We start from the raw sequence: 19,874 nt of genomic DNA, 5'->3' as shown, positions 1-19,874 counted from the left end.
TCTCGGAGAACATGATTAATTATGCTGTGTATATCTCAGCTGCGTAAATAATTTGCTGCCCCGGGCAGCTCATGTTAATTCTAGACATTAAGGCCGTCCTGTTTCCTTTCCCGCCTCATTATTCAAAGAGTCGTGTCTGCCGGCGTGTCTATACAATGCGACTAGATAGATGCGCTGATCCCTCCCGTCCTCCACAAGATTAAACATAATTGATTTTATTGCCGCCCATCAACTGCGAGGACTGCTGAGTCTCGGCAGTGTTGTTATTGTTAAGGAATTGAGAGAGCTGCGGCTGATCCGGGCTGGTAAAGGTGGGCGTGAAGGGGGGCAGGACCTTGGTGCACTCGGTCATGTCGTTGATATTGTTGACGCCGAGGAGACTCAGACGGACGTACTCGCCCGAGTATGCCTTGTGAAATGTCAGCCTTTGCTGCTCTCTCTTGAAATGCCTCGACGGCAGGCCGCGATATGACTTACCCCGTCCCAAGGCCCCTGGCCCCCGGTGCCGACGAATGCCTTCCAGGTCCCGCTCGTCCGCGAGTCGTTGCTGAGGGCAATGTCGCTCTGGAACTTGAAGACACGCTTCGGGGCCTTCGGCTCGAGCACCTCGCCGTAAAAGTTGGTGTCCCAGACGCCGGGCGTGGTGTCGAGCGGGTCGCCGGCGCGCTTCGGGTCCACGAAGCGCTGCTGGGCCGTGGAATGGGCGCCGACCAGGGCCACCAAGCCGTCGGCGTTGATGGTCTTGTCGGCGAACAGGCTGATGAGCTTGTCTGCGCCGTCAAAGGGCGAGGGGATGTTGCCCTGGGGCGACGGCGTCGAGCTGTCCTTGCGGCCGACAAAGGAGCGCACGCGAGGCCCCAGCGGACAGGCGACGGTGCCGACGTTGGCGCCCATCTGGATGAGATCGGCCATGGTGATGTTGAAGGCCTTGTACTGGTTGAACCACTGGCGCATCTGCGAGCAGATGGCCTGCAGCCCGTTGTTCTCGCTGCGCGTCTCGCACTCGCCGGCCAGGACGGTGGAGCCGTCGGCGCCGCCGCCGGGCGCCGTCGTCTTGGACCACGTGCCGGCATCGTGAAAGCCGAGCCGGACGGCGCCGCGGGCGACGTCGTTGCACCGGCCGGCATCGCCGACCATGGCCTTGCGCATGTCGTCGGCAATGTACTTCCAGATGCAGCATGTGTCCTTTGCGCACTCGGGCGTGCCCTTGGCCGACACGTTTTTGTAGCTGGACGTCGTGTCCATGCCCGAGGCCTGGCCCTGCAGGATGGCCTTGACATCCTTGCCCGTCTGCGTGAGCTGGCCGTCCTGGAGCGTCGCGAGGTCGCCGATCAACTCGGTCGACCCCGCCCGTTTCTCTGCCGGCATCTTCTTCATGAGTTCCTCCATGGCGGGAAAGGCGCATGATAGGCCGGCCATCAAGGCCAGGGCGGCCGTCACAGAGCCCGTGTACTTCATGATGACTGGTGTTAGAATAGCGAGAGTCGGTCCAAACAGCGAGAGTGGGAGCAGATTAGTGGCGAAGACGAGATATTAGCGAAGGATGTGTTTTCAAACGAGCGAACCTGATTGTCATGAGTCTTCAGATGGCCGTCTCTCCAGGACACGATGCCGGCTTTATAACAACTCCCCTGGCCACCATAGTCGACGGCCATCAGCCCCTTTCCCACGGGTTAGGGCAGCGACAGTTGAGATGATCAAGCACAGAATCCTCGCATCTCCGCAGCCCCAGCCTGGCTCCATCGAGCTCCCGCTCACCTGAAGAAGCTACCGCCACAGCAAAGCACACGGACGTTTTGGCAGCCGCAAGGAGGGCCGCATGGACTGGGCAATCAAACCAGGGCACGAACCCTGGAGGGGACGAGGTAGGGCTTCTTTTCTTGTCAGCCTTGTTCGCGGCCGGGGAATCGTTGTTTGGCAGCCCCCAATACACAACGTCAAGCTATCTGGCGTTTCAAGCCTCTGGGGGCTCTTGGGCCCCCGGCCTTACGGGGCTGCGAGGCACAGCCTCGAGACGTGGGAAGGCAAAGAGCGCGAACAAGTCAGTTTCCACGAGCCGATGCGATTGGCTGACTGCCACAGACTCCACGTAGGACCTCGTTGTTTCCGAATGGACGGGGACATGAGATGTCGAGCCTCCTGGCAACTGTGGCCTCCAATCGCGAAAGACACGTTAGCCAAGTGCCTGCGTTTCCCCCTTTCCCTTTCTGCACAGAATCCAACGGTCATCAGGCCAAGTCTAGTGTCCGAGTGGCGGCTTGTCTAGCCAACTTGAGAGTTCGCTGGCTTGCGCTACTTGCCGTGCCGTAAGCCTGAGACTCGGTGTATAGCCACTCGAACAAACACCATAGACATGACGAGGCCACCGCTTACGCACTTCCTCTCAAGCCTCCCCGACGCATTCTGTAAGCGCATACGCGGCACCGGAGCCATTGTTACAGCCCTGTCTCGGCAGCCAACCCGGGGCCTGCGGATGTTACACCTCGGCTTTCCGGCGCAGCGCCGTCCACGCATCCGGTGCTGCCGGCGACCCACAGCAAACGGACCGGCCCAAGGTAGCCTCGTGAACCGCTTCCAGACATACCGGCTTATCCCTGTGTGCACGGAGAAACTCTATTCTTGGCTCTGTTGCCCTTCTCGCGGAGCAATCGACGACGACTCGATTGCTGTCTTCAACTGGCCGGCCGGTCTCTGCTGGATTGGAGTCAGCGTTGGCTACCTCTTACCGCGTCATATAAACGCCCTGGCTGCTTTGGCAGCTTCGTACCCTGTGGGCGCCCAGAAGAAGGAGGCTACGGTGCCAGTGCTCATACTTGAGAGCACTTGGGGGCAGGAGTTGAGGCGCCGTGAGAAGTCTTCGAGATGCCCACTGCGTCCACGGAAGCAACCGCAAGCAAGAAAAGCAAAGCGACACCACGGCAGAAAAAAGCCGAGTGGGCCTCCGCCCGGGTTCTATTTCTGTTTCGTGGCCGTTTCTCCGCAGCACTAAGACGCTCCTGTCTCTCTCCCCCAGACCACGGAGATGTAGCTCGCACACGTTCTGCCGAGAATACGGGAACCTAGGCTGACTCCATTCGACTGCTGGGTCACCCGCCAACTACGTAACCACGGCTGGTTCCCTCGAGAGCCGGTGCGTGGTGCTCGGCCTCGAACGGCAACTCTAAAGACTTCTAAAGACTAACGCGGAAGACACTAGGGCTGAGCACGGCAGCCAAGAAAACGCCCCAACGTCTGTCCAAGCCACGGACTGGCTATTGAAGCTCTTCATCGCCAAGGCCCTCCTGACGTGGAGCTTTTCTGAGTCGACCAACAGACGCGGCTCACCATGGAAGCATGTATTACACAATGCACAGGTCAACCTCGTGCAGTCTGTTTCCTTTGTTTCTTCTGCACAAGGACCCGTAGAGTTGTAGCGTGGCCTCAGAGGCTCGGATCCAGTGACATCAGCACTTTGTTCCGTCTCAGGGGCCAGCTTGCCGAGTTGTGTACAAGTCCGACATTGGTTGTTTCATTGTTACCAGTTGTTGACGTTTACAGGAGCCACCTTGGCGTTGCATACCCTAACCTCATAATGTTTTCAGTCTTGGAAACAGCAGTAACATGTATGTTGAGCAAAATACAGACTGGGGAGTCCCCACAGATTCTCCAAGGTGATCAGCAACCTGAGTTTCTCGCAAGAGAAGTCTTTGCAAGCTCCCTACCATGTTTGCATGACTCGAAACCACAACCTGGGATTGGGTCTGCTAGTGTGCCGCGTCATCAGGAACATGTATACGCTCGTGGACTAGCTTTGAGAAGCTGTCTGCTCCTGGCACGTGGATGTAGCCGTTGAAGTGGACAGGCAATGAACGCACGTGGCAACGTAATGATGCCGAGTTGCCGGTAGAAGCGTCGCAAGGGGTAATGTTAAGATGGCGCTTCAGGTTCCTGACGATCGGTTTGCCTTCGGGATCCGCCGGCTTGTGTCAAAGTCTTGGCGAGGGGCCTGTCGCGGATGGTTGTTTGAAAACCTCCATGGCTGCCCCCTTTTCGCGACCCGGCGGGTGAGTCTCGTGGCTGGCACAGCCGCCAGGCACCAATGCCATGTTCATGCACCATGGCGAACCCCAAATGTTCTTCCGATCTGTAGGTGGTCCTTGGGATGTCGCTTGCGTCAAGGGCGTTTGTTACTGGAACTGGAGGCTGCAAGTGGTCACGGCTGCACTCTGCCCTGCGGTGGGCGACTGGATATGTCTGCCGCTTCCAACATTCTACACACTTTTGGCCGAGTCACGGCTTCTGCATCGAAAGGCTTCAAACGCTCAGTTGTGCTTCGTCCCTCCCTCGGCTTCCAACGACAGAGTCCCGCCCAGCCTCGGGCTTCTTGACGTCGTGTCCACCTCAGCCGACCTGCTCGCCTCCCCAGTAAAAGGTATATATGTCGACGCCCAGGTACGTGTCCTTGTACGTCTTGGCCTCCTCGTCGTCGCCCGCGGCCCCCGTGCACACAATCAGGGGCATGAAGTGCTCGCCGCCGTTGGGCGGGTGCATCTTGTCGGCATGCGGCATCTGCCGCCAGGCCTTGAGGCCCTGCCAGCGCGCGCTCTTGTCCTTGGCCGTGACGGCCTTGGCCAGCGCCGCGTTCCAGACGTCCGACTCGGCCTTGAAGGCGGCGCGCTGGTCGGCCGAGACGGTGCGCAGGGCCCTCATGGTGGCGAGGTTGTGGAACGAGGCGAAGCCGGAGCCGACGACGGCGATGTTGTCGGCGCGCAGGCGGGACAGGGCGGCGCCCATGCGCAGGTGCGTCTCGGGATCCTCCGACTGGAGCACCGAGACCTGGACCATGGGGATGTCGGCCTCGGGGTGGACGAGCATCATGGGGATGTACAGGCCGTGGTCCCAGCCGCGCTCGCCGTTGAGCTCCGCCGGCAGGCCCTCGGCGTCAAAGGCCGCCTTGACGCTGCGCGCCACGTCGGGCTCTCCCGGCGCCGGGTACTTGAAGGTGTAGGCGACGGGGGGGAAGTTGTAGTAGTCGTAGACCAGCTCGTGCGTCTTGCCCGACGAGATGTTGGCGTCGCCCGTCGTCCAGTGCGCCGTGACGAGGACGATGGCGCGGGGCTGCGACGGCGTGCCGAGGCCGAGGATCTTGGGCACGCGGTTCTTGAGCGAGTAGATGATGGACTTGTGTTCGGGGTCGTCGAGGACGGGGAGCGGGCCTATGCGGGCAGAGAGCGTAAGTCACGGCCGGCACGAGCTTCATCGGGGCTTCCACGGGTGGAACGAGACGGATGGGAGCAGAGGCCAGGGATTCAAGGCATGGTGCAGCCACGGTCGAGGCAACATACCTCCCCCGTGGGACAGGGCAATGACGGGCGCGACAGGCATCGTGGCCGCAAGGCTTGTTTGTGGTGTTGGCTTGCTCGGGTATCTCGATCACATATATTTTATATGTATATATCTCGCTTCCTCCGGGACTTGACGGGATGCTGGATGTATCGATGAAAATGTTCCGCGTCGTCCCTCGTCGCAGCGGGAGCTCGATGCTTTTGTACTCGACATCAGCATGCGGAGACTGCACGTCCAGCTCCGCACCAGGGCCTGATTCGAATCAGATGGCAGATATTGTGCCCAGGCCATGGCTCCATGTACTGTACAGTCTCTTATGCCGGCGTTGGCTCCAACAGCCCTCGGTCTTGAACCGACGAGTTCCGGCCCCCGCTCTCGGGAGCTCGGAATCACCGGGGCGAGAGAGATCGATCCCCCCTCTGACTCAAGAGGTGATTGGATAACCACATCTCGTCATTGCCGCGCGCACTGTTCCACCCTGGCCCGCGTTGGGCATTTGTCATGCCGCCGAAATCAGCCAACCCTGTCCCTGTCGGGCCGCTGAATTATGGCGATCAAGACCCGTCGACGGCGGTGATTCCCGAGGAAAACATTGCCTCAGCCCGGACGAGAAACACGTACGAGAGGTGAGCAAAGCCTGTCGACATGGGTCCTAGGTTCTAGACGATTCTTGCCCTTCTTGTTGGCCCCCGCGGGCGGCGACACATTCCCTACATGCAGCACTGACGCTCTCCCTCGGCCATCCCACTTGCTTGGGACGCAGCTTCTGAAGCGCGCGGTTATGACGAGACTGGGAAGTCGTTGGCTCCGAAGAGCTCGGCCATATCATGATCAAGTATATGGCGCTTTGTCACTACAAACACCAAGCCTTTGATGCCTCGGGCTAATGTTGGGGCGATGGGGCGAGACGCTCGGGTCGAATAGCCCTCTTGGCGGACCCCATTCCGTTGCATGAACGGGTGTATCAAGGCCCCCCACCTGGTGAACTTGTATGCACGGAGAGGCAGCGTTAGATCAGGCTTGGAGCGTTTACCCTATCCCGTCTGATGAGCCCAGTCATGAGTCCAGTCACCATGGACTGACTATAAGAAAAGCAAGGGAGATGGGACAAGAGAGGTGGCCTCGTCCATTATCGACTCGCAATTGTTTACATGTAAGGCATCTATCCGTGACACGGCGGAGGAGCGTGTCAGCTTAAGCAAGATGTCTGATAATTATACCTACTTCCAATCGCAGGGGGTATTGATGTAGAAGGCACATAGCTATCCGTGGCAGGGCGGGAGAAGAATGGAGAAAACCAAGAATCAAGAAAAACATATCAGACATCTTGCTTAAGCCAACAACATCGTATACAGCGCCATTCATCCCCATTCCAAGGCAACAAAGTCATCATGAGCTCTCAACCGACCACGACACCAGGTGACGTTGGCTCTTCCACAACACTACTACCCGTGCGGGAGATGCCTGGCTTGGAATTGCAAGTGATGGCGCCATCGTCGTAGATGATAGCCTTGGTGTTCGCTACATCTTCAGGCTGAGGTCAAGCCTTGGGTCGGCACCGGTTCCCGAAGCAGGTCCTGGTTAATACGGCTTGCTGTCATCGTCCGCCCCCGATTCCCTGCATCTCGCGCCGCGACGACTCACACCCTAAGAGCAAGAGCCTCAGAACCCACAGTCGAATTACGTCAGGAGCTTACAGCGTCAACCCGACAGAACCCCGCAGAACCGCGGGTCGATGAGGGGGCGTCCGGATGCGGCCATGCAAGTGAGCATCTTGACCAGCCGGAGCTCCTCCTCTCAGCGTCGAACTCGAGGACCACAACCTCGCATCTCTTGCTCGGTAAGTCTCTGCCTGGTCAAAAACATGCAAGCAAAGGCCTCCATCTGACATCAAAAAGCCATACTCAGTTACTCACGGCCGTCCCACCACGTTGAAATGTCGTCCCAGGCCAAAGCCGGCGACGATGCCCCCTACGAGCTCATCTACTGGCCCGGGCTCCCCGGCCGCGGCGAGCTGGTCCGCGTCCTGTTCGAGGAGGCCGGCGTGCCCTACACGGACTCGGCCAAGGGCGCCAGAGACGACGCCGTGTCCGCCGTCTTGGGCTACATCTCACCCGACAACGAGGGCGACGCCAACAACCCCCCCGTCTTTGCGCCCCCGATCCTCAAGCACGGCAGCCTCGTGCTCCACCAGTCGTCCAATATCCTGCTCTACCTGGCCCCCCGGCTCGGCCTCGCGCCCGCCCCCGGCGACCCTGGCCTCCTGCACCTCAACCAGATCGTCCTGACCATCCTCGACGGCCTGGTCAGCGAGGTGCACGAGACGCACCACCCCGTCGCCGTCTCGGCCGTCTACGAGGACCAGAAGCCCGAGGCCAAGCGGCGCAGCAGGGCGTTTCGGGACGAGCGGCTGCCCAAGTATCTCGGCTACCTGCAGCGGCTTCTCGACGCCAAGACGAGCGGCCAGGGCCCGTGGCTCTACCGGGACCAGCTCACGTATGCCGACCTCGTGCTCTTCCAGGTGGGCGCGCCCCATTTCTCTTCACCGGCTCCCACTTCCTCTCGTCTCTGCGCCGCTTGACTGACAAGGGCAAACAGTCCGTCGATGGCACCCTGTACGCCTTTCCCAAAACCATGGACAAGCTCAAGCGGTCTGGCAAGTACGCCGGCGTCTTCGAGCTCTACGACGCGGTCAAGCAGCGGCCCAATATCAAGGCGTACCTGGCGAGCGACCGGCGCGCTGCCTACTCGGGCGGCATCTGGCGCTGCTATCCGGAGCTGGAGGAGGACTAGGCGGGAGACGCTTGGAGCGGAGGCGAATGCCCTCGTGGCAATACCCAACCGGGGTTTGCCTTTTGTTTTCGGCTGCCGTCCACTCTCACGGGCACGCACATGTAGCTTTCAGGAGCAGGACAGCCCAAACGTTTCCTTTTCCGCTTTGCATCCCCTCAAGTGCCATACGAACAGCCTCCCAGCTTGGGTGGACTTGGGGGCATTTTTGAGTGACATATAGAATGCCGTACTTGACGATGTGCCTCGCAAAGAGGTGGGAGAGGGTAAGGAGGAAGCACAAGAGCCGGTGCCTGCGGCAAAACAGAAACCTTCAAGTCACCGGAACCAAACTCTGGCATTTCACAATCTCGAGAGCAATAGCAGATCATGCCATCATCAAGCGTTGACGACGTTCCAAAGCACGGTCCAGACATGACAAAAGGGTCCTTTCAGGTTTCTAACCCAGGGAGAAGGAGCGAGCACCTTCCCGACTAGTGAAACTAACCCGTATTAAAGGAGACTCCTCCGTAAGCCTTCGTAGCGACGGAGTAAAAAGGTCGAGGACCAAGGGCGGTTCTAGGAGAGACGCAAAAAGATGGTCCCGCTGGGGGTCGAACCCAGGACCTTTAGGTGACTAATCTCGGGGGGGAAGAGCTTCTTCCCGATTAGTATTAGTCTAATGCTACTACCAACTGAGCTACAGGACCTCATTGCTTTTGTTGAAAGCGGTGGTAATTATATCTGTATATATAGTCTAGTTTTGCAAGCCAGAAGCCGACTTTGGTTTTAGGCGCCAGGCACCGGTGGAGAACTTCGTACCTACTCCATTCTCACACGTACTTGCAGCGGACCTATTTCAGCGAGTAATCCAATGGCAACCGAGCTTCCGACTGGAGCTTGACCGCGCTACCCTACAGCCAAGCACACCCGTTTGCCTCGATAGGAACAAAAGAATTGGGCATTCAAGAACCAGACTCAATTCAAACACGTACTAGTTAAAAGGCCACCCCGTCACGCTAAACGGCCACCCAAAAGTGGGTCAACTGTGGCTTGGTCGCCGCGCAGCGCCGATGCCGCAAAGGTGTGTGCGCGCATTCGCTGCCGGCATCGAGGTGCGCGCCAGAGGGCATGTTGAAGCCGCAATTGAAGCCGCAAAGTGAAGCTGGCCGTGATGCAAATTCAAGTACGTAGGGCCATGTTCTTGGGGTCGTAGAAAACACACTTCCGTCAATTCAAATGCAGCGTTAACGCCGGTAGCTATAGTAGACCCTCTGCACACAATTCCTGCTGTACAGACTCCTCCTCATCCACCTGCCGGTCCATCTCGTTAAAATCGGCTAAAGGGTCGTCTTCATCCTCTATATCCTCACCTCCTGACGAATTGAGGGTATCGGCATTGGCTGCGTGGCACAGCGAATCGTGCCCTGCGTCTCGCCCGGGCCAGTAAGCTCATCGTCAGAGTCAGGCGTGCGGCGTACGGCACGCTGATACGCTCGTGGCATCGCTGTGCCAGGCTCGTACGAATCGCCATTGGCTTGAAGGTATTCCAACCCCCGTTTGGTCACATCAGCAGCGCTGCCGGCGGTGTTGACGGTAGCAGCAGCAGCTTTCCCTCCAGCCTTGCCCCCAGCCTTGCGCTTCTTACCCGTAGCCTTCGTCTTCGTACTTTGGAGAGCCGCCGGCGCTGTGGACGGCGGCGGCCTTGTGGCCTCGCTGCGTTCGTCGGATTCCGCGATATCGTGTGCTGACGGCTCTCTCCGCGTGGCCGTTACGACCTCCTGCTGCCTCGAGGTTCAATGAGCCCTTGGGCCGGCCTTTCCCGTGCATAGGAGTGGATCGTGAGGAGCATCGTTAGGGCTTGTGCTCTGCCATGCCAGAGCTCGTCAACGTCATTCATTTCGAAGGGAACGGCGGCGGCGGCATTGGGCCGCTTGAAAATATCGTGACGGCAAGGAAGGCCAACCAAGACTTGACTTGAAGCCGCAGTGATGAAGAAGATCACAGCGGCCGGGCGGCGGCTTTCTTGGTCGCTTGAAGCGGCATTCCTTGCCACAGCGCGGTATTCGCCCCCTATCTTCTGGAGCCCAAACTTTGCGGTATCGGACCTTGCGCGCGACCAAGCCACAATTGACCCACTTTTGGGTGGCCGTTTAGCGTGACGGGGTGGCCTTTTAACTAGTACCTTCAAACATGACAGGCCGCGATCCGGGTCTGCAAGTGGTTCAGAGTCCCCTGTTCTTGGCTAGCTCGGGATTGCGGACGAACATCTCAACAGACGGTCCCATCCTCAGTTGCCAGCAGCCTATGTCGAGTCAACCTCTCCATGCTCTCGTAAAGCCAACCAACCAACCCCCTGCCTCGACCCACGCGCGAAACCTCGTGCGCATTCAGCGTCGCTCACATGCCCGACGCTGTCCATCCCCGAGACAGCCTATTTCTTCTTGCCCTTGGACTTCTTGCCCCTCTTCTGCTTCTTCTTCTTCCCCTTGCCCTTCATAGCACCCCCGGCCTCGTCCGCCCCCCCATCACCCTGGCCCTCAGCCTCGCCACCAGACTCGGACCCGCCATCCGACTTGTCCTGGCCCGCCGGGTCGCCAGGCGCGACATGGACGTGGCGACCCGCATCCAGCTGTCCCACTCCTGGTTGGAGACGTCGCCGCAGCGCTTCCACTCGAGCCAGCGCAGGGGCACCGTGCTCGGCCACCCGAGCCAGCGGTTAAAGTCGCGCAGGCTGGGCTTGTCCTTTTTGCTGTGGACTAGGCGGTTGGGCCAGCGGCGCGTAATGAGGTGCTTCTCTCTCGCGGCCAGGCCGAGGAACCCCGCCTGCACCACGCTGCGGTGCTCATCCACGGCCCGGGGGTCTATGAGCGACGCAAAGGCAAAGTGGCCGGGGAACAAGAGGTAGCTGCGGGGAGTTAGTCGGTGACCAAGAGCCATGACCCAAAAGGAGACGCACCGAGAAGCAAACTTGTCCCAGTTACGCCACATGAGCAGGCCAAGCCTGCGACGGACGACGTCGCGTACGTCTGCCTTGTCCCCGGCGGCCGCCGGCGGTGCAAGCTCGTCCAGGACTGCGTTGTACGGGCGATAGAGATGTTGGCGTTCCGATTGGAGATTGGCGCCAAGGCAAGGCATGCCGTGCATCACCGAGTCGCGGGTGATTGTGAGCAGGGTCGCAAAGGGGTTCTCGTCCTCATGGCGCAAGAGGTTGGAAAAGGCGACGAGCGTCAAGAAGGGATGCACGTCCCAGTGATGGCCGACCTACAAGGGTCAGCTTCACTCCTGTCCAAGGAACGCCTGTACATGCCTCGATGCGGTCAAAGGGCCGCTCAAACTGCAGAGCCGGGGTCCAGTCGGTGAGCTCGGCCGTCGCCTCGCAGGACAGCTGCAGGTTGAGCGAGGTCTTGGCCAGCCGGCGCTGAAACTCGACGAGCAGGTCGCGGAGATAGTAAAACATCTTGCCGTACACGTCATTGACGGCAGGGGAGACGCGATAGTCGAGAAGCTCCATGGGCCACTCAGACAGAGGCTCTGCCGAGGCGCCGGCGGGATACTTTTCGCTGCCCTGGAAGAAGATGCTGCATTGTGTCAGGCCAGAAGGGAAAAGGAGATGGCAAGGCGACGAAAGAACAAAGGGCCTCGCGGTTGTGGCCTCTTTCTTACGGGTTCAGCGTGTTAAAGGCGTCGCGAGGGTGGCCGTAGGGCAAGAGAATGCCGTCGTCGTGCCACTTCATCAAGCCCAGGGCCCTGGACCGAGTCATCCGGGCCAGGAAGCGGCACGGCGACTCGGCGCGCCTGCGCGTGTCGACATATCGGAGAATAAGCGACTGGGCCAAGCCGAGGCTCTTGCACGGGACCAGGTGGTTCCTGATGGCTGCCCACTGGGATTGCCGCAGCTCGACCTCGACGCTGAGGTTGGCGAGGGACCAGGTCAGCCGGCAAGGCCGCGTGGGCGAGACGCCCGTTGCAGCACTGATGGTGGCCATGTCTTCAAGGGTGCCGCCGAGGTTCTCTCGCACCACCGACTGGACGTGGTCGCGCAGGACCCGCGGCATCCTGGCCGAGTACCACATGTGGATGCAGGCCTCTGCGTTGACGACGGGATCGCGGTCGCGGGCCGTGAGCAGGCTGAGGGCGAAAAAGGTGCGAGCAACATGGAGGTTGCTTGCCTCGTTGATGGCCACGTGGAGCTTGGGCGACGCCGTCTCGGGCAGCTTGACCACCGAGTAGATGAAGTGGCGCACCCCGGACTCTACGGCGAGTGAGCTGGGGAGGCGTGGCGGGCACGTCGGGGCCACCAACCTCCGGTGAAGAGAAGGTCAAGCCGATCGTCATAGTAGCGCCCTTCGTTCTTGTCGAGGTTGAGGACGTCTGTTGCCGGGTACTTGCACCAGAAGCTGGTGGACTCGGCGGCAATCAAGTCGTCGTCCTCGTCGTCCATGTCGGCAGCCGACGCCTCGTTGCACTTGACGGCAAAGTCCCTGGTGCAGTCTGGTCTGTGAACATCCCAGTGGCGCTCTCGACAGGCCGCGTCACAGTACTGCAGTTGTCAGCATCACCGGTGACAGCAGGCCTCTCGGCAGCTCATCAACGCACCGCGACGAGGAGGCATCTCGGGCACGCAATGAGCGGGACTTTGAGGCAGGGTACTCCGTTCGCGTCTCGCGCCGAGCAGGACGGCCGCGTGAGGGGAATCGCGGCGGGCTCGTCGACAGTCATGCCGTCAGAGGTGCACGACGACGAGGAAGAGGCGAGCCTCGAAGAAGAGAGGCGAGAAAGCGAAGCCATGCCGAGGGCAGAGGGACGGGCCATGTGCTTCGAGTCGAATGAGGCCGATGGAGAGGCTGGCTGGTCGCTGGGGAGAGGGGAGAAAAAAAAGACGAGCCAGCTGCGCGTCGAGATTTCAGGGTGAGGTGAAGAGGTAAACAGCCGAGCACGTGGTGGCAGCCTGAATTGTGCGGCATCGAGCAACCAGCTGTCCACCCAGTCACTGCGTCAACGTCAACACAATCACCAACAGCAATCTTATCCGTCAACCTCGCTCACAGATGTGCCGTTGAACCCATCTCCATCATCCGACTCAGCCGCAGGTCAGTGGGCTGAAGCCCTCGGTCCACCGCAGCCCGCCCATGACAGCCACCACCAAGGCAAACGACACGACGACGCTGACGGACCCGTACACGTACGCATCCCGCCTGCCGAGGCCGCTCAGCTCGGTGACCCACGTCGACACGGTCGTCAGGCACCCGCAGAAGCCGTCCTCGACGCCCTGCAGCACCTGACAGCCGACGACGGCGCCGGCCGCGGCGGGCGAGTGCGCGAGGTCCCACGCCCCAGCCAGCACGGCGGATCCGGCGACGTTTGCGGCAAAGGTGCCGAGCGGAAAGGCCGCCCGCCGCCCGTTGAGGTGCACGGCCAGGGAGAAGCGCAGCAGGCAGCCGAGCGGCGCCAGGACGAGGGCGAAGACGGCCCTGCCGCGCCAGTCGTCGTGGGGCGGGAAGATGCTGAGCAGCACGGCGCCCAGCCAGCAGCCCCAGCCGAGCACAAGGCTCAGCGGGTCGAGGACCTTGCGGCTGACGGCACGCGGCAGCGACGGCGTCAGGCGCTCGGCGGCACAGGCCAGGTGCGCGCCCAGGAAGAGGCCCGACAGCGAGAGCGAGACGGTGGTGACGACAACGGCCAGCAGGGCCATGAAGGACTGGCCGCCGCCGCGACTGCCGGCCGTCGACGCGTGCCCGGGCGCGACCAGGTCATGGGACAGGGCGAGAAAGGCATCGCGGATGAAGGAGGAGAAGCTGGTGAAGCTCCCGCAGAAGCCGGTGGCCAGGCCAATGTAGAGCGGCACCGTCTTCTTGAGCGCCAGATGGGCCTTTCTGTCGTCGACGGCGCCCTCGTGGCGGAACAGGTTGCGGTCCTCGGCGAGGAAGCCGATGACGAGGCTGCCGCCAAAGTTGGCCCAGACCGAGTCGAAGATGACGGGCGAGTCGAGGTAGTGCGTCAGGGCCGTCAGCCCGAGGCGCGCCAGGGTGCCGAGCAGGGAGAAGAAGACGAGGTAGGACAGGGTGTAGACGCGGGTGGCGAGCAGCCTCGGCGGCGACGACGGCTCGGCGGCCACCGTCTTGAAGACGTCTGCTTGTTGAGGACTGCCGTGGCCATTGGCGGCTGCGACATGGCTGGCCCGGCCGCGGCCCTCGTCGGCGGCGACCTCGACGTCGCCCGGCCCGGACATGACATCCGGGAGGCTCTGGGAAGCGCCTGTGGATGACTCTCTTGGCAGACGTTTGTTTGCTGGAGTAAACAGCTCACCTACTAGACTAGCTTTATTGGCTCGCCGACGCGCGCCGATGATCCGTGCCGCTGTCTGTCCGCTCCACCCGAGCACGCCTCGCGCCGTTCATCATTCCGCCGAGACTCGGCGCCATCCAACGAGCACGTGGTTTGTCTTCAATGCCTTTTATGTTCTTCAAAGCTTGAACCGGGTCTTTCCGGCCGGGTTTATTACGGTGTCAATGTGACAATGTGACTCGTTGGCTGCCCGTCCAATGACCGGCTCCTCGGTGGCCTCCGGATCCACGCACTGACCGCGCCAGCTCCTCCGTGCCTTGGCAAGATCGTTCAAACCTGTCGTGTAATGTATTTCCTCTCCTCTCTGCAGGTTGGATGCAAGTTTGTAATAACGTAGCAGCGGCCGATGGATGGGCGGGCAGCCCAGCAGCTATCCTCGGCTTATTGCTACCAGCCCGGGAGTAATTAATTAACCAAAGTACGGATACAGTGGTCCAGGTACCCGAGGTGCCTGGCTGTTAGACCCCGGGTCATGGCGGGGCAGCAGCTCCAGCCGTCCCCGCCCCCGCCCCCGCACCCCATCGTCTCATAAAGCTCCCGGTCCGCAGCCGCAGCTTCAACCGCCAAACTGCCTCTTCTCGCTCCGCCTCTGGTGCATCACCATCTTGCGTAGCCTCGCCCTTTCCCCCCTATCATCTTCTCAGACGCGCCAGCTCTCATCTTGTCCTCCATCGCCTCCCTCGGCTTGGTCCGTTCATCCCTCGGCGCCTCCACCAGCTCCTCGTCTGCATCGCTCTCCTCCGACGACCCCAACCTTGATCGGACGAGCCTGAATCAGACGAGCCTGAATCCGTCTCACCATGTCGTCGCTCCCGCCCAACGTCCACGTCTCCCGGCACCCCTCCCTCAAGGCAAAGCTGAGCCAGCTGCGCTCCCGCTCCACCGCCGCACACGACGTCAAGTCGCTCATCCACGACATCTCCCTCATCCTATCATGCGAGGCCCTCGCCGCAAACATCTCCCCTGCTGAGGGAGCCAAGGTGAGCCGGCCGAGAGGCAAACTGCGGCTGCGGCTGCGTCCTGACGCTCTCTGTAGGACCACACACCGCTCGGCTTCGAGTACACCACCACCACCACCCACCCGCAGACCATGTGCATTGTCCCCATCTTGCGTTCCGGCCTTGCCATGGTAGATGGTCCGCCAATTCACCTATAGCCGAGCTCCTTGACAACCGTCCTAACGTCTTCCAGCCACCCAAGCCATGCTCCCCCGTTCCGTCCCCGTCCACCACCTCGGCATGTACCGCGAGCAGTCGACCCTCGCCCCCGTCGAGTACTACAACAACCTCCCCAACCACGTCCCCGACCCCCAAAACCCCGCCGCCTCCTCTGCCAGCTCTCTCGCCATCGTCGTCGACCCCGTCATCGCCACCGGCGGCACCTGCATCGCCGCCATCCAGACCCTGCGCGAGTGGGGCGCCCAGAAGGTCCTCGTCCTCGCCGTCGTCGGCGCCGCAGACGGCGTCCGCAAGGCCGCCGAGGAGTGGCCCCAGGGCACCGAGTTGTGGATAGCCGGCTTGGACGAGAAGCTGACGCCCAAGGGCATGCTCGAGCCGGGCCTGGGCGATATCGGAGACCGGTTGTACCTGACTGTTGGCAAGTAGGATGCTGCCAAGGGGGAACTTGGATGCGCAAGGCTGGGGGGACAAGCAAACAGTGTGAGATATTCCAGCATAGAAGCGCTCGTGTTATTGTTCAAGGCATGGGTCCAAGTAGCCATGCCATGGTGTCGTGACATGCTCCTCGGCAAACGTCATCGTACAATGAGCTGCAAGGGCGTGACTAGAGAAAATCCAGTATCCTGCTCAGGACACATTCATTCAACAGCGTACTGCTCCTCGTCCAGCAGCGTCTTCTCCTTCCAACAGTCCTCGACCCAGCTGCCCGTCACAAGCCTGGGCATTCTGCGCCGCCCACTCACCTCCCTGCGCACCTCGCCCGCGACTTGCCCACGCTGCACGGCGTCGTCGCCGACCAGGACAACGTGCGTCACCGTCTCGTCACCTAGGCCTTCATCTGCACACAGGCCGCCGGCGTACTTGATATAACGGACCAGCCTCCCAGCGTCACGGGGGCCCGAGTCCCCGACAAGGCGCAGGTGCACGACGCAACGGCGAAATATGAACGCGCGCATGTGCGAGAGCCCCTTTGCGCGGGCCTCGAGCTCCTCGACAAAGGAAGATGCCGCGGCATCCCGTGCCTCGCGGCCCTTGGGCTCCGCCGTCAAGGCGTCGGTAATCTCCCTGAGCTCCTCCACCGACACGTTCCTCGCAAAGCTGTCGCCGAGCCGGTCTGTGTTCCGCGCGGCCGCCGCCCGGAGCCCCTCGGACGCGTGAAACAGGTGCCGCTCCTCGTAGGGCAGCACCGACGTCCCATCGCCATGCTCCAGGCAATCCCGGATCCACAACGGGCGGATGATGTCGACGTCGCCGCCCTTGATCAGGCTCGCGACCTTGACGACCCTCTTGTCGGCAATGAGCACCGTCTTGGTGCCCGCGGCTGGCCGCTGCGAGACGCCCCCCCCGTTTTCCTTGAGCATGGCCTCGAGCTGACCCTTTGTCTTCTTCCACGGCTTCAGGGACTCGGACAGCACGCCAAACTCGAAGCCCTCAAACATGGCCGACGACGGCTCGGCAAACTCGGCGGGCGCCGCGTCCTCGCCCGCAATGACGAGCTCCTTCTTGATGCGCTTCGGCCGCCGCCTCTTCCTGTCCTCGACAGTCATGGCCTTGTCCCTAGACTCCTCGTCGACCCTCTTCTTGAGCTCCTGAAACTCCTCGAGCGTCAGCGCCGAGTCCCAGCTGCGCTCCGTGCGCAGCCGCCGGAAGCGAGGGAACCGCAGGGTGAAGCCCCGCGCGAAGCTGTCCGACGGGCCCACGCTGGCCGCCTTGACCGAGACGACGACCGAGTCCCGCGGCCGGATCCACACGTCCGGGCGCTCGTACTGCTTGGCCTCGCCGCCGCCGAGCTCAATGTACTCTGACGGGGGGTTCTTGGGGTCCCACTCCATCCACTTGCCCTCGGTGCGGTGGCGGATCTCGGCGTAGTCTTCGGCACGGAACCCGCCGCCGACCTTGAAGAAGCTGAAGCACTTTTCCGGGTTGGCCCCGGCCTGGACGTGGTTCTGCGTCACGCGCAGGCCGCACAAGAAGCTTGACAGCGTGCCGCCCCGCCGGCCGGAGCCGTAGTAGCCGCCGACGACGAGGCAGTCGAGCGACTCGCCAAACTCGGACATGTACTCGGGCTTGACCTTGAGCCAGTCGTCGTTGCGGCTGTTGAGGCGGTACATGGAGCGCGGGTTCTTGAGGACCAGGCCTTCGGACGCGTTGGCCACCACCTCGCGCAGCAACGGCTCGATGGCGTCGGCCGTGGTGGCGCGCGAGTGCGTGTGGATCTCGAGGCGCCTGTAGACTGGCTTGACGGCCTTTTCCAGGGCATTGTGCCGGTCCCGCAGCGTGTACTGGGTCAGCTGCTTGTCGTTGAGGTACAGCATGTCAAAGACGCGGAACAGTGGGCGGTGGCCCGTGGCGTCCGAGCCCGTCCTGTTCTGCTGCTCCGCGATGGCGGCCGTCTTGAGCGTCCCAAACGGCACAATCTTGTCCACCTCCATGTCCCACGTAATCATCTCGCCATCGAGAATCAGGTTGCGGACGCCGGGCGCAAAGGCCTTGGCAAGATGGCGAGTCAAGCTCGAGTTGTTGTCGTGCAGCCCGTTGCCGTAGAGGTAGGTGTAGTCCTTGGCCTTTCTGGACCAAAAGCAGAAGCGCCGGCCGCCCGGGTGGTCCGGGTCCTGCACCAGGTGCATCTGCATCCGCTCGCCGTCGAGCTTCTCCTCGATCCAAAACTCGGCGTCGTCTTCCGTCGGCCGCAGCAGCTCAGTCATCTTTTGGAAGGAGGCGGGCATCTGGAACTGGGCCAGCTGCGGCTGGAAGCACTGCATCAGCGCGATGCCCGCCTCCTCGCGCTCGAGCCGGAGCTGCGGGTCGTGCAGCTCCCAGCAGACGCGGCGGAGGCTGGACGAGACGCTGAACAGGGTCTCGCCGTCGGGATGCCACAGGTACAGGAGCGTCTTTTCGGTGGCGCCCACCTTCATCTGCTTGAGGACGATGCGGATGAGCCACATCATCTCCTCGGCGTTCATGCGGTTGTAGAAGGTCTCGAAGATGGCGAGGTTCTCGGCCTCGCTCGACGAGGCAGCCAGCTTGTCGAGCTGCTCGTTGACCTCGGCAATGGTCATGTCTCCGGCGGCGGTCCGCATGGGCCGCTTGGAGATGACCTCGAAGCAGCGGCCGGCAAAGTCGCCGGCGAGCCGCGCCGCCGTGGTCTGGCCAGGGATCTTCCAGTGCAAGAGGTTGTAGCCGTCGTCGGAGTTTTTGTCAATCTTGAGGAGCTTGACGAGAAGCCTTCCTATGGCGTTCTCCTTGAGGCCGTAGACGCCGCGGTCGCGGTCCTTGTCCGGGAGGATCAGGCGCAGGGCCGGGTAAAAGTCATTGCCGACCTGCTTACGCCACTTGGCGATGAACCTCTCGATGACGTGCCTCCGCTGCTCCTGCGGCGACAGACTGTGGGCGCCGTGCGGTCCCTTTTTGCGTGCGACGCCTCCGGCCGGCTGCTTCTTGTTCTCGTTGAGAGGGTTGAAGAGATGCAGGAAGAGGTCGTGGAACGGCAGCGTCTTGGAGTGGTTTCTTGGCCGCTTTGGATACCTGGCGGCCAGCATCATCAGCACGACGTGACGAGGCCGGGAATGCTGTTGGGTACTTTTCCTCAAGTTCCTCTTTGGCGACTCCCACTGCGCCGTACTGGATCTCGTCCTCCCTCGCAGCGTCCGCAGCGGCGTCCTCGTGGTGGCTCATTTCGTGCTCGGCTCACGGAAACGCCCGGCTGCTGACGAAATGGAGGTGAGGGGGAGGAATGAGAGCTGCGGCGGCATTCTCGCTTGAGCAGCGCCTCAGCTTTCTCACGAGACGTGGAAACCGTGCCTCGAATCGCGCTGGATCCAAGGCTTCACCGAGGTGCATCCACTGCTTGCTTGCGCTCACCGTCAGGTCACGTGCCGTCGCCTCCACCACCCTCGGTCCTCGCACCCGAGGTGAATACTGATTCGGGTGACTTCACCTCTGCTCTGCCCAACACCCCTTTCCCCCGATCCCTGGTCTTGTCGCCCTGTTGCTCCGGTGAACGCCTCAATGGAAGGCGAGATGCAGTCTCGTCAGCCGTCGCGACTCGTTGTTCAGCAGCGGGCCGTCGCGCGAACTGCATTGCTCCAGCAACAAACGGAGTCCGCTTCGAGATTCGAAGTGCGAGATACGTACAAGTGCGAGCCTGGAGGCACGCTCAGCTAGCACACGGTGAAAGGCGTTGCCCGTGGCTGTGAGCCTTGTCCCGTCGCCGCCCCGCAGCGGCATGGAGAGCCGTTCAACGCAAGGGGCCCG

The 19,874-nt window shown here is 61.5% G+C and overlaps 8 protein-coding genes and 1 non-coding gene across 9 annotated transcripts; 2 read left to right on the top strand and 7 right to left on the bottom strand.

Annotated features, from left to right (window-relative positions):
* Positions 1-199: 199 nt before the first annotated feature.
* On the bottom strand, positions 200-1,458 carry HRG_08425 (peroxidase domain-containing protein; the record flags this gene model as incomplete). The annotated part of the gene is made up of 2 exons (XM_044866896.1): positions 200-409; positions 478-1,458. 2 exons carry the CDS (start codon positions 1,456-1,458, stop codon positions 200-202), a joined length of 1,191 nt encoding a protein of 396 aa, XP_044717783.1.
* Positions 1,459-4,380: 2,922 nt separating this feature from the next.
* HRG_08424 (catalytic ligB subunit of aromatic ring-opening dioxygenase domain-containing protein) lies at positions 4,381-5,364 on the bottom strand (the record flags this gene model as incomplete). Its single annotated transcript, XM_044866895.1, has 2 exons — positions 4,381-5,195; positions 5,325-5,364. The coding sequence occupies 2 exons, from the start codon at positions 5,362-5,364 to the stop codon at positions 4,381-4,383; spliced, it is 855 nt and encodes a 284-aa protein (XP_044717782.1).
* A 1,897-nt stretch (positions 5,365-7,261) lies between these two features.
* HRG_08423 (glutathione S-transferase family protein) lies at positions 7,262-8,118 on the top strand (the record flags this gene model as incomplete). Its single annotated transcript, XM_044866894.1, has 2 exons — positions 7,262-7,846; positions 7,924-8,118. The coding sequence occupies 2 exons, from the start codon at positions 7,262-7,264 to the stop codon at positions 8,116-8,118; spliced, it is 780 nt and encodes a 259-aa protein (XP_044717781.1).
* A 575-nt stretch (positions 8,119-8,693) lies between these two features.
* Positions 8,694-8,804, bottom strand: HRG_12118. The gene has a single exon. It is a non-coding gene; the product is annotated as a tRNA-Ile (tRNA).
* Positions 8,805-9,455: 651 nt separating this feature from the next.
* Positions 9,456-9,924, bottom strand: HRG_08422 (uncharacterized protein; the record flags this gene model as incomplete). Its single annotated transcript, XM_044866893.1, has 2 exons — positions 9,456-9,672; positions 9,743-9,924. 2 exons carry the CDS (start codon positions 9,922-9,924, stop codon positions 9,456-9,458), a joined length of 399 nt encoding a protein of 132 aa, XP_044717780.1.
* A 604-nt stretch (positions 9,925-10,528) lies between these two features.
* HRG_08421 (MYND finger domain-containing protein) lies at positions 10,529-12,816 on the bottom strand (the record flags this gene model as incomplete). The annotated part of the gene is made up of 7 exons (XM_044866892.1): positions 10,529-10,675; positions 10,717-11,002; positions 11,054-11,358; positions 11,405-11,675; positions 11,761-12,349; positions 12,400-12,637; positions 12,694-12,816. 7 exons carry the CDS (start codon positions 12,814-12,816, stop codon positions 10,529-10,531), a joined length of 1,959 nt encoding a protein of 652 aa, XP_044717779.1.
* Positions 12,817-13,177: 361 nt separating this feature from the next.
* Positions 13,178-14,326, bottom strand: HRG_08420 (crcB-like protein, camphor resistance (CrcB) domain-containing protein; the record flags this gene model as incomplete). The annotated part of the gene is made up of 1 exon (XM_044866891.1): positions 13,178-14,326. The coding sequence occupies one exon, from the start codon at positions 14,324-14,326 to the stop codon at positions 13,178-13,180; it is 1,149 nt and encodes a 382-aa protein (XP_044717778.1).
* Positions 14,327-15,242: 916 nt separating this feature from the next.
* Positions 15,243-16,046, top strand: HRG_08419 (uracil phosphoribosyltransferase domain-containing protein; the record flags this gene model as incomplete). The annotated part of the gene is made up of 3 exons (XM_044866890.1): positions 15,243-15,422; positions 15,479-15,578; positions 15,634-16,046. 3 exons carry the CDS (start codon positions 15,243-15,245, stop codon positions 16,044-16,046), a joined length of 693 nt encoding a protein of 230 aa, XP_044717777.1.
* A 212-nt stretch (positions 16,047-16,258) lies between these two features.
* On the bottom strand, positions 16,259-19,295 carry HRG_08418 (ATP dependent DNA ligase domain-containing protein; the record flags this gene model as incomplete). Its single annotated transcript, XM_044866889.1, has 3 exons — positions 16,259-18,991; positions 19,049-19,145; positions 19,201-19,295. The coding sequence occupies 3 exons, from the start codon at positions 19,293-19,295 to the stop codon at positions 16,259-16,261; spliced, it is 2,925 nt and encodes a 974-aa protein (XP_044717776.1).
* Between the last annotated feature and the right edge of the window lie 579 nt (positions 19,296-19,874).

This window comes from Hirsutella rhossiliensis (genome assembly GCF_020360975.1).
Source record: "Hirsutella rhossiliensis strain HR02 chromosome Unknown scaffold00010, whole genome shotgun sequence".
NCBI lineage: Eukaryota > Fungi > Ascomycota > Sordariomycetes > Hypocreales > Ophiocordycipitaceae > Hirsutella > Hirsutella rhossiliensis.
The sequence above is the reverse complement of the archived record's forward strand: the minus strand, read 5'-3'. Positions and strand labels throughout refer to the sequence as shown.